This window comes from Bombus pyrosoma, linkage group LG2 (assembly GCF_014825855.1).
Source record: "Bombus pyrosoma isolate SC7728 linkage group LG2, ASM1482585v1, whole genome shotgun sequence".
In the NCBI taxonomy this organism is placed as follows: domain Eukaryota; kingdom Metazoa; phylum Arthropoda; class Insecta; order Hymenoptera; family Apidae; genus Bombus; species Bombus pyrosoma.
The window spans coordinates 6,235,193-6,253,453 of NC_057771.1; the positions used below are offsets into that span (position 1 = coordinate 6,235,193).

Here is an 18,261-nt window from a genome sequence, read left to right on the forward strand (position 1 = left end):
GCAGAGATAACAGAGAAAGGAAGACAGATAGGAGAGGAAGGTAGCGGCTCGAAAAGGCTTAATGAAAGTTGCCTGTTGCTCGTACAAATCGTCGTGTCAACGGAGAAAATCTCCATTCCCCACTCTTTGCTTCGACCTATAGCCAGCGAACGAGTGGCCTTTCACGTGATAGTCGCTCGTAAGGCCGGATCAATTCCGTCCCATACTACTCGTTCTACTCGACTCGCTCCTAATTACGAGGTATTTTCGTCGCGGTGGATTTCCGAAGCTTCCCCATTCACTTCAACTAGCGGTTAATTCGATAATTAGAAGAGCGCACTAAACGTCTAATCTGTCGCAAGGTGAATCGGCGGCCGATTAAAATTGCCGCCTAACGATGAGATCACGGTCGTACGTGTAACGTAAAGAAAATCCATTGTTTTAACTATCGTCAAAGAGATGAACGTTAAATCTTGCGCAGGATTACGTGTTTCGCAGGACCGGTTGATATTCTTCGATGGCGAGTTCGCGGCTTCGGACCGACTTTGCGTCGTATTACTGGTGACGTGACTGTGGTATAAGCTGGTCCCTGGTGAACGCGGCAGCTTTGCTACAAGTTTCCATCGGAGACAACGGGAAACTTTGTGGACTTTCCGAGATAATTGTGTAACCTCTTTGTACGCGTCACCAGCGAATCCATTTTGTAGCGTCAATATTCGCTTCCGCTGTTGGTACGTGCTCAAATTTTTTCGCCCTAATTAAAACAACCGGTACCGTCAACGTTCGAAACGATTACGTTCTTCGTTACGCTCTATATTCGAACGTTACCTTGGAGACGGACCTTTAAATTGGAATTTTGAAATCTTAATTTCGATCCGAATCATCAAACGCGAGTGAAACGCGTACGAACGAATTTATAAACGATCCCCTTGTATTTGTTAAGGTTACAAACAATGGTTAAAACTTTAATAGCCCATAAAGATAATAGCAAAGGTTACGACTAGCATACTTTCTGTAATAACGTCCCCTTTCGATGGTTACGTTAAAGTCACGCTAATGGACGCGGTCGAAGAGGATTAAGCATGGGAAACGTAATTCATCGGTGCCAATGGTGACGTACGGGCGAATCTTTCGCGACCGCTGATTTTCGATAACGACCGCCACCGTCTGATGGACTTCCGGAAGCGTGTCACATCTCTCAATAACGCGGTAAACACAAAGACATTCCTGTCCGTTCTACGCGTCGTTTATGTATACATAACACATTCTTCGGTGCTAAGCGTGGTTATGCGCGCGGACCAATTCCATCCCTCTTGCTCCCGCTGCGAATGCAAACGGAGAGAGACACAGACTCGGTGGTACACGTTCGGGTTCTATGTGTATGCACGCCAGGAATTCGCCGCGGGAGAGAAAGAGAGGATCCGAGCGAGAAGATATAGCGCGACGGGGTGGACGGGGAGGAAAGCAAAGAGGGAGGAAACAGAGGAAGAAGGAGCGAGTGAGCGAGAACGAGGGACAGCTGGACCGAGGATAGGACGCGCAGGACGAGGAGAAACGAGGAGAGAGATCGAGACGAATAGAGACGGGTTTGATTCGGGACGGGAAGAGAGACGAGGACGCAAAGACAAGGAGGCGGTGAGCCGCGAACAGAGGGTGGAAGAGAAAGGAAGATAAAGAGGAGGAAGAAACGATTGAGAACGAACGAGAGAGCGTGAGACGGCGGGGGCACGAAGGGGAGGGCGGACGAGGAAGAAAAAGAGACGCGAAGGAGGAGAATGGATAGGGACGGAGAGATTGGTATATGTATATGGCAGATACATAGCACGGCTTGCGGAGGGCACAAGTTAGTGTCTATATACGCGAGAGATCGATAGAGGACAGAATCCCGGGACATCCCCAGCGATCCTGTTCTCTTATTCTTGCAAGAAGCATCCTCGGGTAGCCTACGTCGTGCCTCCGTTGCATGTCCTCGCTTTGCATTAATGCGAGACTGGTAAGCGAGCAGAGGGTTGGCAAGGGGTGTGCTGGCTGGCCAAGAGGCGTCTCGGGCAACGAGCGGCAAAGGAACGAGCATTATCCGGCATACATTACGCGCTCGTCGAACGTACTCCAACTTTCTTTCTTGGTCCCACGACTCTCGGTAGCCGCTGGTGAAATTACCACGGGGGCGGACTCGATTTCTCGGGGCTAACGGCGAAATCGTGTTCGAAGGTGGGAGCCGCGCGCGCTTCACGCTTTCTATCGCCGAGCTGAGCGCGAATAATGATTTCTTTCGGACGAGATCACGGCTGAGATCTCGTGTCGCGTATACGTTAACGTGTCGCGGAAACGGTTTATCGCTCGATCGTTACCTCGATCCTGCCGGCGCGGCGTCATCGCGGATTCGCGCCTAAAGTTTCCCGATCCAGCAGTTTTATTCGCGCGCGACGTAGAGAGCGCGCGGCAATCTTGTTTCGTCGAAAGGCGTATCTTTTAATTTAGCGAGGAGACAGGTTGGCTGGCGAGGGAGGGAAATTTCGAGCAACGAGTCACCATTATCGTCGCCTATGCTTCCCCGAGGCGAGATTTCCGCGCAAGATGCGCGCCATCCTGATTGCATTACACCGTATTAGATTATGCCATACGGTAGTCTTCGAAATGTCAAAATGTAATTACAAGAGGCGCAGATAACAGCGAACTTGGCCGAATACAGCTGGAAACGTGCGTGCGTTGATACAACTATCGCGTTGTTAGATCGGTAAAACTGGCCTCCTGCTGGCGTCTTCGGTGAATTATCAACCGAATTGTAATTATCGAGAAGTACGAGCGCTGCGTCGTCACGTATCAGTCGTGACGTATCGCGCTTTGGGAACATTCGTCCCTCATCTTCGGAGAGTTCGAGTAACGAGGTTACAAGGATCGAGAGATAGGAGGAAGCAGAGGAGGTCGGAGGTTCCTTCCTTGCTTCTGTCGAAAGGATCATATTACTCGACGCGACGCGACGTGGCGAGGGATCTCCTACTGTGTAATTTTCTCGGCCTTGATATTCACGGCTAATAATTGTCGTGGCAATTCCATTGTTAGATCTTCCTGTACATATACATACATACATATATATATTATATACTATATAGAGGGTGATCCTTGGTACCGCTGCCAAATTTCCAAATGTACCTCGCGTTACCTCCAAATTCCTCTATACCACTAACTGAGACATTCCTTGATGCATCACAACCGCGACACAATAATAACTAAACGTATATACGCGTAATAGCGTAAATGGATACCAGATACTGCTACTAAATACGCGGTATATAGATCTTACCATGGATGTCAGCTCGTCCAATAAGTTGTTGCCGCTTGTCGGGTATTTCTGTCTCTTCGATCTCTTTAAACGCTTGATTTCGCGATATTCGCCACTTTAAATAAGTCCTGTGGCGATAAACTTCTCGCTTCGTTCGACGGATCGGGATTTCCGTTTCTTAAGACGAAGTGCGGAACATGACCGATGTTTAGAATCAAACGGATTCGATTGCGATACGATTGCGAAAATCTGTTCGATCTTAAGCCCATTAGAGATTGATATCGCGTTAGAGAATCAGGTTACGAACGAGATCGTATTATTTCTCGGCTACGTAAGAGCGAAACTGGCGAGACGCGATATCGTTGCAAGAAGTTCCATATGGACGCGAGTATAGCGTAAACGATAGACCCAGAAACCATTTCTTCCAATCGAATATCCGAGAAGAAACCATTCCATCGAGCCTTGAAATAACAGCTACGTTCGCAGTTGCTTAGAACCGTATAAAGTCGCTTTTACGCTCCTCAACGGCATCCATTGTGTTGGCCGTGTGTAACGTCGTGCTGCATCGCAGAATTTCTAGGAATTCCACGCTGACTTCATGCATTTTTATGCGCTCCGATCGGTGTAATTGTCCCCCACCCTGTTGGCCGTGGAAGCAAGCGTATCGTGGTTCGTACGTTCGCTCGCTCGTAACGACTAAGCGACCAGACAAAATGGAAATTCACGGTTTTCAAATAATCGTAGGTTCGTTCACGCGTCGGGGAACGAATACTTTATCGGTGGACGTCTCGTTCGATCAATGATGCGGCTACGTGTTACGCGTACCGGTCACCGATACCAGACACTCTCGGAGGTAAGACACGCGAACGAAACGTGTACTCGCTCGACCAAGTAGCTTGACCAATTTCGTAAATGGCAGCGATTCATGCGTCCAGTCTTAAGTGGCTCTTTTCTTTAATTTTTTCTCTGTCGCGGTAATGGCGCGTCCGTACGACTCGGTGCTTTCTTGCGACGACCATTCAACGGCATTTAAGGGAACTGGCAGCAATAGCCCGGTCGTAATAAACTGTAACCCGGGCGCAAATATCATTAAGTGCCACCTTTAGCGTCTTACACCTTTATATAGCGTCCGATAGGCATTCTGTCGGCTTTCGTTCTATTTTAAAAGCCAATGCCCTGTCGCGAGCGTTTCCTCTTCCACCTCTTTACCGTTTTATATGATTTCGCCCCGATCACCGAGACTTTTAATTCAATCTGCGTTCCAAGTACATACAACGACGAAGGAAGCGTACGAACGATATTACAAAATTGTCTGGAACGTCTTGGTGACAGATTCGAGCGCGGACACGGATGGACGGCTTGATGAAAATCGGAATTCTAAAAATGTGTTCGGCTGTTCGCGGGAAAACAATACGAGATTCCATTAGGCTGTCTGCGGAGAGTCCGATTTTCCATTTTCCACGGTGACACGAACATGCTCGGATGACACTCGGAATATCCTGGTGTATTCTCTTTAGACCGTTGCCACGTCGGTTTCCAAGTTATACTTGCAAACTCATTGCACAGGGCGTCGTCGTGCTCCTCGACGTTGGCGTCGGCGTCGGCGTCGGCGTCACCGTTGGATTCGGCGTCGGAGTCAACGTCGGAGTCGGCGTCGACGTAGTCGTTTCTGCTGTTCTACACTGCAGGCGATGTTAATCTACGGAGCTTTGGCTGCGCTCAAGTGAATTTCATAGATTGTACCCGAGGACGATTGCTACGACGCCGGTACATACAATAAAGTTACCCGTTGCAATTACAGGCCGAAACTTTCCTCAGAAACCGAACCTGCTTATTGGAAGACTAACGTAGTTAGCTCTATTCACGGGCGGCTGTTAAGCCACGATAACTACGTTATTACGTGCTGGGAAATGTGAAAGTACGCAGCGCGTGCAAGCCAGACTATACGCGCGAGTCGAACGTATCGCAGGGAAGTGAGATAGCTGGCAACCTGTCGTTAATATACGTGATTGAAATTTTTAATTAACAAGGACGAAAATTATTTCGCGGCGAAACACGCCGCAAGCACGTAGTGGCGTCGAAGGATTTCACTTTACGATTGGGAACGCGTCGCGTGATCGCATATCGCGGCATCGTATCGCGCGAAGGAAAACAACGACGCGCGACAACTCCGTGGTCCCGATGGGCCGGCATGAAACGACGCTCGCCTAAAGGATTTCTCGCGTCTCTCGTTCTCGCATCGAAAGAAATTTTCGTGTACCAATAACCTTGATAGATATCGGAGAAAAAGCGGAACAACCGGCTGGCTGCCTGGCTGTCAGGTTGGTTGGTTGGTTGGTTGGTTGGTTGGTTGGTTGGTTGGCTGGATGGCTGGCTGGCTGGCTGGTTGGCTGGTTGGCTGGTTGGATGGTGCTAAGAGCAGCTCGAAACAGATCGGCGGCGCGGCGTTACGGGTCTTCGAATATTAATCCAGTGCCGTTGGAATGCATTATTCTCTTTTTATCCCTGGTACCGCGTTGTGCGTTATTTTTATTTTTAATAAACGTGACCGCCAGAGATTTGCTCACGAGCTATGATGCGGAGAGACATTTTCTTGATTAAAATCATCGATCTCGCTGGGATTACGAACACGTACTTCCGGAAATGAACGAGCGCGTATCCAGTGTGCGCCAGTCTAAACGCGTCCTGCACGCGTATTTACCTACATTAATTAGCCTTGCGTATCGATTGGAATTGGATAGTCGAGTCACGCGACCGTACGAAAGATTCATTACGCGGTTCTTACGCGGTTCACGCGAAGCTTTGCGCGCGTTCTTCGCTGTAAAGGGAGCTGGTTTTGCTCCGACAACAATTAGAGTCGGCGGATTAATGGCAGATTATTTCGCAAGACGAGGCGAGGATAAAAGATTTTAATTGTTCGGGTTACATACGGATCGGTTGGTTCGCTCGTAGGAAACAGCAAGAACAAAGCGATTGCGGCGCGCGCTTTGAGATGAAACGCGCGAGTCGCGAGCATTCATTAAAAACGATGAAAACGGTCGATTTACCGTTCGCTTGTTTTTAATACTTCTTTTGGCTGAGCGGAGAACACCTTTGCGGTCCGGTTTAATATTAATGCGAACGAAATTGAAATACTAATTAGTATTCAGTCGGGGAAGGTGCTTTCCGCGGTCGAGTTTCACCAAGTGACGGTCTCTTAAAACGAGACAGGGCACCGCGCCGTTGGAATAGGAAAGGGTGAGAGCGCGAGGGCAAGTTTCGTGTCTGTCGTGTCTGAGGAAACTCAACACTCGCGGGAAATTACTCGTAAAATGGCTGCAGGGAAACGCGAGAATGTTCGTACGTTTTACGACTTCCGAGGATTCATCCGACAATGTCCGTAAACACGTCAGATCGCCTTCTATCGGTCTTAGTTGAACGTGTAATCTGAAACGCGGCAAGACGTACGACGACGTGTGTATCGTTCTAAACGGGACGTTGGCAGGAGAAGTTGACGCGCGTCGTCGCATATGTTTACGCGCCCATCTATTCGCCCTACGGTTCTTCTCTCGGTTTACCCAAAAATTTCTATCTTTGTTCTACGCGTTTTACACGCTCGCTGTTTGTCGAGCGTTTCGTCGCGTTTACGGTAACCTCAAGCCGCTTAAACTCCGCTTAGCACCCCTGCGGTTGCGCCGAATCGTTTCGGACTCGTTTGCCCGAAACTGTCTGATCGTTGGTCCTGATCGCTGATAAATAACGTTCCCCGCACTTTGTTACAGTTTGTCTGCGAGAGCGCCACATTTCTTTCGTCTCGTCGCCGTTCCGGTCGAATATCGAGCTCGACGTTCCAAAGAAACTACGAAACCGATCCGACCAACTCGCAACTACCCCCGTAGATGAGCAACGCGCCATTTAACAGACAACCTATATACCGCTGTATATTCCCGCACGCGCACACGTGAATCGAGCGTAGGCGTACGGACTGACACGCGTACACGTAGTGGACAGCGTGACACGTGTGGTGGCAAAGATAAGCCGGTGAAAATACGCGCAGTCACGTATTTTATGAAATGTACGTAAACGTTTGCCTTCTGTGTGCGCGGTTGGTATACACGCGCACACGCGAACATTACTATGAAAGTTTTAGCGGCATTAGTGCGTCGCGCGTACGATAAACGAATTTTCCGGCGAGATACACCGAAGAAACGGATGCTTCGTACGATAACCTACGTCTGTTTGGACAGGTTGACAACGTGGACAGTCGTGACGTCTTAAAATTCGAAAGCGACTGGTCCGCTTGTTACCCTTCCGATTTATATACAAACGTAACTGGTCTGGTTTTTCCTCGCCGCGTTCTCCTCTTCTCGCGTAACAACGAGCGAGTTAAACGCCACGACAGATTACGACGAGATGCTTTTTCGACGATAATCGCATTAACCGTTGGGTTTTACGCTCACGCGAGGATGCGTCGAACGCGGGGCTTTTTTTATACCAATGCTGGCTACAAAGGACGCGCTACATGGAAGGGAAAAGAAAATTCGAAGCTTCGTCGAACGTTATTGGCTCGTCTCTTCAAGTGGCGAGCTTAACAATGAAGCGCCGTTAAAGTTTGCAGATAGCTGGCCATAAGGTAAAACGATATCTATTACACCACAAATAGTTTCTGCGACTAAGTTTTAACTAGCTCTATACTTTCCGATATATACTATTACTTTATCACTGTTCGAGCATTTCTATCGACCGTTATTCCCCAAGTTCTGCCGGGGCTGCTACTCCGATATAATTTGAACTCGGATATAATGCAGCCTCCGATATATTATCGACGATTACGAGCATTAAGCTCCGAGCTTTTAGATCGCGTCGGTTTTCCGAATCATTTCTCCGACGTTGAAATTAAAAAAAAAAAAAAAAAGAGAGAAGAAAAAAAGGAAGGAAAAGACAAAAGAGAGAAGAAAGGAGGAGAATAAGGTAATTCGAAAAGGGATAATAATAATCGAATGAAAACGTTTCTCCAGCGATTTTATTATCGCCGATGAGAATTGAAAAGCATCTGAACGAGCGGAACGTCTGGCGTAGGAACGTCAAGCGTGTCGCGGGATTATTTAGCGCACGATTGTTTGCACGACCGACGTAGAATATTGCCGACTGCGAAACGAGCACGACTAATGACGCGCCTCAAAACGGCCGAAACATAACGTGATCTTTTTGCAAACATTAACATCGACAATCCGTTAACGCGGCGGGTGGACCGGGGACACCGGTCTTCTAAAATGGATGGCATCCAGATGTAAATTCTCCCCTGATGCATTGCGCCAAAGCATAATTCGATTTAGCCGAAATCCAAAACGGCTATTACATCTGGAAAATCCGTGTAGCTGTACGAATGCCGATGGAACGCGTGTCATTTCGCTAATTGTACCTAGTGGTTACTGTAAATTATTTAATTGGACAAATCTCATTTTACCGGTCGAACCGTGCGTGCGTGAATCCTGCTGATTCCTATGCTTTTTTCCCGCCACTCCTATTAACAACCGGTTTATCGTATAATTACGCGATCGCGTTAAGTTCGTCGAACGCGGCAGCTTGTAGAATCGACCTAGAAAGCCGGCTTATGAGCTCTCTCGTTTCCGGACCTTCCTTGATTATAAAAAGAACGAACGGGCTATTTCAAACGAGCCCCGGAATTTATTTTATTTACGATATCGCATGCTACCGCACCTGTAAAAGTTTGCTCGATTTGCATCCTGTATCGCTTTTCCCTCCGATCTGCGTATATACAAGGTGTTCTATTTCCATCGTTTTAAAACACGAATCTATCAAGTTCTCGCCTTCGATCCTTCACTCGTATTTATGCTCACGATATGTTCGATCGTACAGTAGTTCGCGTATTTAAGCGTACAACCTTTTCGTCTATCACTCTACAAGCGGCGAAGTGGAGAGACGAAATCGGAACAGCTCGCGTGTCCAAAGTTGAGAACGATCGAATCTCGTAACCGATAACCCGTAGTTCGAAATACGTTGTGCTTCCTCGATAATCGTTGAAAGTTAACGCGTATCTGGTGTCCGCGCGTGTATCGCCGTAAAATCGAACGGCGGATCGGTATCCCAACACCTTGAGGTGTACTCGTCGTTGCAAACCGGCAGCTCTGATCTGCGAACATTAAACCGATCGACTAAACACGCTGCCGTGTCGATTATTCTAACGATTATTAGGACAAAGATGTAGCAGCTGGTATACATAGCCAGGCAAGATAAAACAGTAAAAGATAAATAAGAGGCACGACACGCGTCACGGTGTCCACTTGCGCGAATCGAAAGTAATCGTTAGAACCCTATTGCTCGATATAGTATTATAATTTTATATTTAGAGGACTTGTATCGATCGTGAGATTTATTAAATGTTATTGCTTGTTGTTGAAACCGTGGAATATATTTAAAATAATAAATTAGTATACAGGCTATAAGTACGGCGTATAAGTCGTAAAATAGGCTCGCTAATGACTCGTTAATTAGATGGCTGATAACTCGTCGACAACCGGTTGATAACTGATCGACGACTGACTGTAACTCCTTTAATAACCATTTACTTGTGCCGGATACGATCGAGCATATTATAATTTTTATCCTAAATTTTCGATCGAGACATTTCACACTCTAATGAAGACACGCGAGATATGTTGGCCATAGCGTCGCATAAGCGACATTGCGACGCAGGATATTTCGTCCGTAGCGTTGCACAATCGGCGTTGTGGTAGCGAGATATTTCGTTCATGGTGTCGCATAAACGACGTACGTATCTGGAAGCAGCGAGGCATCCCGTTCGTGGTCACGAAACGATTAAACATCGTACATCGATGGAATCGCCGATGGAATTTTAATACACCGTCGATCAGTTCTTCAACAGGTAGTTAAAATGTACGATTTGCCGATTGTCTAAGAAGACGACAAGTACGCGGCTGACTTTAGAGCGTTAGTCGATTATTCCTTTGTTTCTACAAATCGGTTAGAGCGTCCGCGTACGTACGAATGTCAGTGCGTACGTTACGCTATACGTACACGAGATTGCTGGTTTCCGCGAACGTGACGATTTCTGTTCGTGGTCGCGTTGTTAATGGCTTATTTGCCTGCGATAAACGTATCAATCGAATAAGAAGGTGTGCAGGAATGTTTCGCAGGTCTAGCGACGTCTGGACGTCGGTAGGACGGTTTTTCCGCTTTTGTGGCGCCTTCTAAGTTCTAAACCCTTTTCATTTATCTTCGCCTAGCGCGGCTTAAGCAGCAATTTTGTTGCGCCCTTTGCATGTAGTTGTTTCAGCTGCTCCGAGCAATCCCCTTAATGTATACTTTTTCTCACTGTCATAATTGAAGACCTGGAGGGTGGGGTGAAGCACTTTCCACGAATGTTCTTCGCTCGTAAATTTTCCACTCACGGGAGAACGCTCGACGAGAGGCCACGTGGTCATCGAATCCAACGGCACGTCGTGCATCGAGTCCAACCGGCTTTCGTAACGAAGCGGATCTCTCGTTCCTCGGAGATACTTCGTTCGTATCGTGAACGACACTCTGTTACAGTGCGTTACGCTCGAACGCGATTTGCTCTTTCACGGTTCTCCAGACACGGTTTACTATTTCCACGATTTTTAAAAACCGGATTGTTTACCTTGGCGTAAAACATCCGGTGATTGGCAAATATGACGTTTGCCGCCCCTCTGAACGTATTCGGTCATGCAAGGAGTAGCAAACGAAACGGAAAAACCGACGGTGAACGCTTATTTTTCTACTAATATTTGCTGGCCATTAACGGAATCCTGGCTTATACAAAATAAAAACAAAATAAATGTTATTTCGTACAAAATAAATGTTATTTCATAAGTTGGGGACGCGGAAAGTCAACTTCGCTCGGTCCACTGGAAAAATTCTACCCCAAGAGTTTCTCGTTATACGTTCGGTTCACGATGGGCCAGGGGCGGCTTGGTAATCGAGATCACGGGAATCTTTGGAAATACGATTTCGGAAGAACGTATCGAAAGCGGAAGTGGGCGCAGGCGCGAACAATATAGCGTCGGTTGCTTCGATCTCGAGGCTCCTCCTCCCCATTACGGTTTTTTTCGCTCTTTGACATCGCGATCAACGTTCAAACTCTTCTCTCCTTCACGGGTCGTCGAGCGATCGAACGACAGAAAGCGCGAAGCTTCGTGGACCGCGGAACGCTTTTCGACCAACGAGCGGCAAACTCGTGCCGCGATATCGTTTCGCTCTCGAGCGATTTCTTCCGAAAATCCCGCTTTTCTCTCTCGCCCTTTATTTTCCCATGGACCACGCTGGCCGTGCACTCACGCTCTACCTCCGCTTCCTGTTCTTCCCTCTTCGGCGACGACGTTCCGCGTGCATCAAAGCTACATAATAAATTGAATATTATATCCAAGGGTGGTGCGTGGTGCGGCGTGGACGGAGCGAGCGAAAGAAGGAGCAAGGGGCCGAGGAAAGAAAGAGCGAAAAGGGGGAAAGAGGAAAGTGGAAAGAGGGAAGAGGGAAGAGGAAAGAAGGGACAGGAGGTCCTGGACCTGCGCTATGCGAGGCAAGCGTTCCGTGACGGAGCGTTCCGACGCTCGACTCGCTCGACGGCTAGCTCGACGCTGTCAGTACACGCGTCTCGACGCCCGGGGATGCGTCCCTTGCCAGAAGCATAGCGTGACGCTTGGTTCAACGGTTCGAGCTCGATCGGACGAACGCGTTTCACTTTTTCTCGTACACCAGTTAACAAGAAGTGTGTCGCATCGAGAAGAAAACAGATACATATCGATCATCCATCTATGACGCGACGCGTACATTTACGAATATAATGCTACACCTTTCCCACGAGGTAATGTCACAACGGCGACGTACATAAGTTTGGAACCAATTGGTTGAGCGAGTTGCACCGGTATCGTTGAGCGCGTACGGATCGGTTGGGCCAGCAAGCACGAACGAAAGTAGAACGTGAAACGCGAGTGTCCATCGATCGTCAGGATCGTTCGATAGATCACCGTACGAGGCATTCGATTCGCAAATTCCCGGAGGATTTAGCAGCGTTCGGCCGGTGGTTACCAACGATCACATAGCGTTACGAGCGGTGATTTTCCGCCGGGGCCATACATCAACGTGATATTTTCCAACGGAATTCCCTGGTGAATTCCAAGTGAATTATAAGGATCATAGGTACGCGTGGACGGGGGCTTCTAGCCGGCCAGAATCGAACGGACGTCGATTAATTTTGCGATAACAATTTGCGAATATAACGGGACGATAATCCGAGCTGGGAAATTCAATTTTCGATATCGGAGAAAAAACTAACGACTACCGTCGATTCCTCGATGTATATCCGAAACGATCGGAAATCGTTGCCGCTCGGCCGATCAACGACGATCGACGGCCACGGGATCCCTCCTACGGACGAGTAAAAACAACCGGCGATATTCGCATATGACGCGTTTTTATCGAACCGGTCACCGTAGATGGTCATAGCTAATGGCCTTGTCGTTGACTTTGATAAATTCGTCTCCCGAAGGAGATTCATTACGCGGTAATATCGGACGAGTATGAATTTTAATATTGTCCCGAACCTGCTCTTACGTCCGAGCGTTCAATTTGTTTAGCCGCCAAGAACTCGTCTCGTTCGTCCGAACAATTGTTACGTAGAAGCCGAAATTACGTTTCGATATTTACTTGTAGCAGGTATCATGGTCTTTTCGCGAGTAAGATTAATCGATTGGATATGTGCGCGCGAAAGCCAACTTGCCGTAACGATCTCTCGTTACAACGGTAATCGTTCGTCTTCGATGGAACGTCTGTTCGAAGGCAATGGTATAACGATCGTGAGAGCCGAAACCCCAAGGACACGTTAATTTCGCGTCTAATCGGTTAATCCTGGATGAAGTAGGTACGATCGTAATCGTCGGTCGGGCAAGGCAGAGGCGAAGTCTTTCGCAAAAACGGATACTCACTGCTTTCAACGGCATCCTAGATAATTAATCTGTTTCTCCGCAGAATAGTCTCGTATTTGCATAGTTACGCGTATGCAAATGATATATGTACCTTTCTGCCATCCTGTTCCAAAATTATTCTTCGGACTGCGAAGCGACGAGAGTAAACGGTCGAGTGGAGTCGAGTCGAGTCGATGCGATTCAACGATCGCGATCGCGCGAATAAATCTTCCCGAAAGCGTATAATCGCGTACATGGTGAAACTGTGTCGACGGTCGACAGGATCTTAGGAAAAACGGGAGGACAGGTGGAGAAAGGAGGAAGGGAAAGAAATTAAATCCACGCGACATTCGCCGAGATACGTTCTCGCAAGGAAAGGGAAACGTTCGTGGAATAAAATTTCCGGTCGTCCGACAACTTTTGCAGAAAAGTACGCGCGCCTCGGTCCTTTCCGCGAATTCGTGATTAAGAAACGATCGGTCTTGGCGCCGATCGATCGCGATAATACGAGTCCTTCTCTTTGACACGAGTAATTAACGATCAACGAGGATCCTCGATCCTCGATAAAGCTCGGTAATAAAAATTACAAGTTCGCGTTTTCCTTGATTATACGATCGTACTTGCAGCAAGAGAACGTAGCAAAGTCGTTCGAGTTGCTTGGCCGTACGAAATTTAAGCCGCGCTTAACGCCGTTTCACCGTAATGAAGACAAAACGAGGATTCCCAATTTTTCGGGATTACTAAATTGCTAAAGAAAGACATCCCCCAGGGAACTTACGCGCGCGGGATAGCCATCGTCGAATCGAGATCAACTTATTTCCAGTACAATGCCAAGCGAGCCATTAAGGTTTTTTCCTTCCTTCGTATTCTTCGTGCGAGCAAGCGCTCGCAAAGACATTTCCGACCATTTCGCCGACGAGGCTTTTAAATCGATCATAACGTTTGCACGATTCTTTTCTCAACGGACTATGTTTGCGGACAAACAGCTCATCATGGTAAACACACGGAAGACGCTCGGAAATGGAATTTTGCTTCGAAAAGTGAAATCTCTTTCGCCCGGATCCTTGTATTATCAATCTGTTCGAAGAAGCTTTTAACGACGACGAAAATCGAATTTTCTTCTGCTTCGTGTACCTTCGTACAATCGTTTGATTCTATCAAGTGACTGGCTGCAATCGATGCTTGGAAATTAGTATCTCGCGAGTAAATACAGCGATAGCCGGGCGTGCTTATCTCGTACAATTAAAAATCGTTTTTCGCCGAATGAAAATCGTTTCTCGTCCATCGTACACGGTTCGGTCTTCTGCGCGACGTTCGTTAATTCCGCTAGGAAATCGTCGGATTCGTCGTCCCGTTGCTACGTATAGATTCAGACGTGGATTCTCGCGATATACCGCGCGTAGGATTTTCCTTCGCCGCAGATATCCCCGAGGATGGAGAACGAAGGTCTCTGGTTGATTTTCATCGAACCGGCGGATCTCTCGCCCGGCTCGCTGAAAGCATCGATCACGCGTCAACGAGATAAAACAAAGAACGTATAATCTGACATCGGTTCGAACGAAAAAGACACGAGAGCAGGCTGTGTCGATGTGTAAAGGTGCGGGCGTGCGAGAGTCGTTGTTTACCGTGGAAAGAAACAAGAACCGTATCGCGGTAGAATAGGTGGGCCGCCGGTGGTACACGCGACAGAAAAGGAGAAACTTTTCATTTAGTCCTGCCGTAAATAAGAAGGGGCGGTTGTGCCGTTCGCACTCATACCATGTGTATACGAATTTTTCGTCGGACGGTGGTAAATTGTGCTCGCACGCCGGCTGAAATCTGCGCTCGTAAATGGTCGAAATAGTTATTTACGGGATAACGTAGAAAAGATAATTGCGTCCTGCCTTGGACAGAGAAGAAATCGAGGATGTACGAGTAATACCGTGATAGCGTTTGCCCGATTTCTTCTCCGCCGAATGTGCATTACGTGAAATTGCGCGAACTTGCAGCTCGTACCATCGCCTGACAAATGTATCGATTGAAAAATGGGAAGAATGAAAGGAATAGTAAAAGGAAAAAAAAAGAAAGAAAAGAAAAATAAACAGGAGGCTGGTGTACGAAGAAAGAAACAAGTAGTAAAAGGAGTTTGGGATAAAGAACGGGGCAATGGGTACGAGCTGGGCGAAACGGAGAAAGCAGAGATTGGAGAGAGGGAAAGATAGATAGAGAGAAAGATAGTCATTATTATTGTTCAGGTTTCTTTTTCTTCCACTTTCAGAATGAGGGTGGCACGGCTATTACTGTGCTACGTACTTCTCGAAGACTACAGTACCAATCTCGGCGGGGCTGCAATTACTAGCGACGCCGCGCGCCAGGACGCCTCTGCGACGAATCCTACGCTACCAGGTATATATTTGTCGGTATATGCTCGTTCCCATATATCGAAAAGCATTGTTTTCTTTTTCGAACGCGTGCCACCGACTGACAGAAAACCGACAGAAAACCGACAGAGAACCGAACGAATCTTGGCGTTGATGCCGCGGATATAGCACGGTGCACGCGACGCGACGTCTTCAACGCGGCCCACCTTCGTTCCCGACGTTAATTACGAGGCCGGAAACGAATCAACTTTCGCCTCTGCGTGGTTACGCGGTGACCGTAATCGTCGTGACGATTAAGCTCGAGAACGTCCTTGAAAACTTTTTCATCTCGATTTCCTGCTCCGTGGAGCGGCACGGCGTTTACGCCGTACGGAGTGCGAAATTAATTTTGCGCCCCTAACGGATCGAAACGAATTACAACTATTACGGGAGGTAACAACGAGCGAAACTGTACAAACGATTTCGCGGCTCTGGCTCGCGTGTACATCGGTGATAACTAACTTGGACCAAATTCCCAAAGCCGATGACTCTGTTGCCCGACCGCGTATTATTCCCGAGAGTCTCGTCGTTTCCACGACGCCTCTCTGATCCGCTCCAATATTTTTTTTTTCTCTTTCTTCCTGTTCTTTTTTTTTGTCCTTGTTTCCTTTGTCTCCTCTTTTTCCCCCCTTTCTCTCCTCTCCTTCTCTTTTTTCGAATTCAGGACGGTGACAGAGGTGCTCGAACTCGTCGAACCACGCACGTCAAAGGGTTTAATTACTGCGGTGACTTCGCGTGGACAGTGCCCAGTTCGAATCACCTAATCGCGGTTTTCATCGGTAGCTTCAGTGTCGTTCCGTCGCATTCATTCTGTGCCGCGTAGCTTTTATTTCCGTGCACGAAAAGACGCATCAGGATTTTTGCCATGGAAAACCCGGTTAGGCGCATCGTTATCAGCCGCGCTCGTACTCGGCTCGTATTTTACATGGCTAATCGTCGACTATACACGCGAATATATTCGCAAACGAGGAAATGAACGCGTATTTTTGGCAAATGTGTCTCCTCTTCCGCCGGGATGTAGCGCTGTAGCAGGCTTACTCCTATCGTTGGATAGCGAGGAGAACAGTCGATCTATGGAGCCTCAAAGCGAAGAAATCGAGGTATACGTCGTGAAATCTTGTTACCAAGGACGAACGAATTCGCGAGAAATAACATCGAAGAATAGATGAATTCCCAGTGGAAGAACGACTCGTTGCCCGCTGTGCAGATTTCGTGGATTCGACGTCCGGAAACATCTGTATCAGTAACTTCGCTATGATGGCTGTCGATGGTTATCCGATCTTTTGTTTCTCGGAAATCGAAATTTGCTTGCGACGGAGATTATACAGAGTGCAGCAATCTTTTTAAACGAGTCTTCGTATCAGGATATTTTATGGATATGAATAAAAACGAACGTTACACGAACGTAAGTTTGTTTAAAGCTCTATTAACTCTTGCCTGGCGGAAACTTGGCGGTCGTTGTTACGACTCTCGAATGTTTTACAGCGAAGAGTCCAACAAAAAGAATCTTTTCCTCCGTGTGGTACTAAAATTCGCTTGAAACTTGAAATTATTTATATCGTTTGATATTTGAATAATAACTCGTTAACGAAGTTTGAAAAGTAATAAACGCGAAATACCCGGGCATGTGAAACGACCGATTCAGCTTCCATCGTTTGAACGTTAAAAGATTTCAATGAAAATAGGAAATACGAATCACATCGTGACTTGTAGTCATTGTATTATTTAAAAAAAAAAAAAAAGGAAAGAATAGATTTCATAGATTTCTAATTGATGTAACCAATTAGTCTCGTTAACTGTCACTCTTCCATTTCGGCTCCGTCTCGAAATTCCTATCGACGCAAAACTGACAATGATAAATAATTCGCTTTACTATTCTGCGAATTTAATTTTGATCCTTTATCCTTTATCTCGATAAACCAATCAACCGTTTTATCGATTCAATATGACCATTAATATTTATTAGAATTGTTCATAAACAAAAGTTGGACGATGTAAGTACTTGAACTCGCACTGCATCGGGCAGCAAAGCATTATTCTCTTCGTGTTTGTATATTTTTATTGTTATTTTCAATGAAAGCTTTAATTCTGGAATTTCAATAGGTCAGATTGTAACGCAGCATGTAAAATTTATTCGTTTCGATAGAAAACGGAGGACTTTGAAAGTTTGTCTTAAAATATACGTGAAATATATTATCTTCTTATCGTTGTTAATTTGAGTTGCAAATTTGACGTAAAAGTAAAAAAAAAAACGGCCAATAATCGAACCAGAGAACCAGACAAGGTATCCTATCGATGGTACTACGAATTAACGCGTTCTAAATAAATAGCAAATAAATGGTAGATAAATGGCAAATAGTTTAAAAGACATTAGAGCACACAAACGATCACCTCGTTGATATTTGCTATGAAACAAATAAAAAATGGCACCTATTGGTATCTATGGGAACTGAAGGATTAAACGACCTGTCTTCGTGTGACGTTTGTTACAAATTTGGCGTAAAAGTAAGAAAAACGATCAACAATCGAACCAGAGAACCACACAAGGTATCCTATCGATGGTACTACGAATTAACGCGTTCTAAATAAATAGCAAATAAATGGTAGATAAATGGCAAATAGTTTAAAAGACATTAGAGCACACAAACGATCACCT

General features: G+C 46.7%; 1 protein-coding gene across 1 annotated transcript in view; it reads left to right on the forward strand.

Annotated features, from left to right (window-relative positions):
• Positions 1 to 11,897: 11,897 nt before the first annotated feature.
• LOC122577685 (lachesin-like) overlaps positions 11,898 to 18,261 on the forward strand; it is a 36,440-nt gene continuing 30,076 nt past the window's right edge. The window contains exons 1-2 of the mRNA XM_043749158.1: positions 11,898 to 12,107; positions 15,464 to 15,591. Coding sequence (XP_043605093.1) covers positions 15,465 to 15,591 — 127 coding nt within the window. The 5' untranslated portion in view covers positions 11,898 to 12,107; position 15,464. The remainder of the gene's footprint in view (positions 12,108 to 15,463; positions 15,592 to 18,261) is intronic.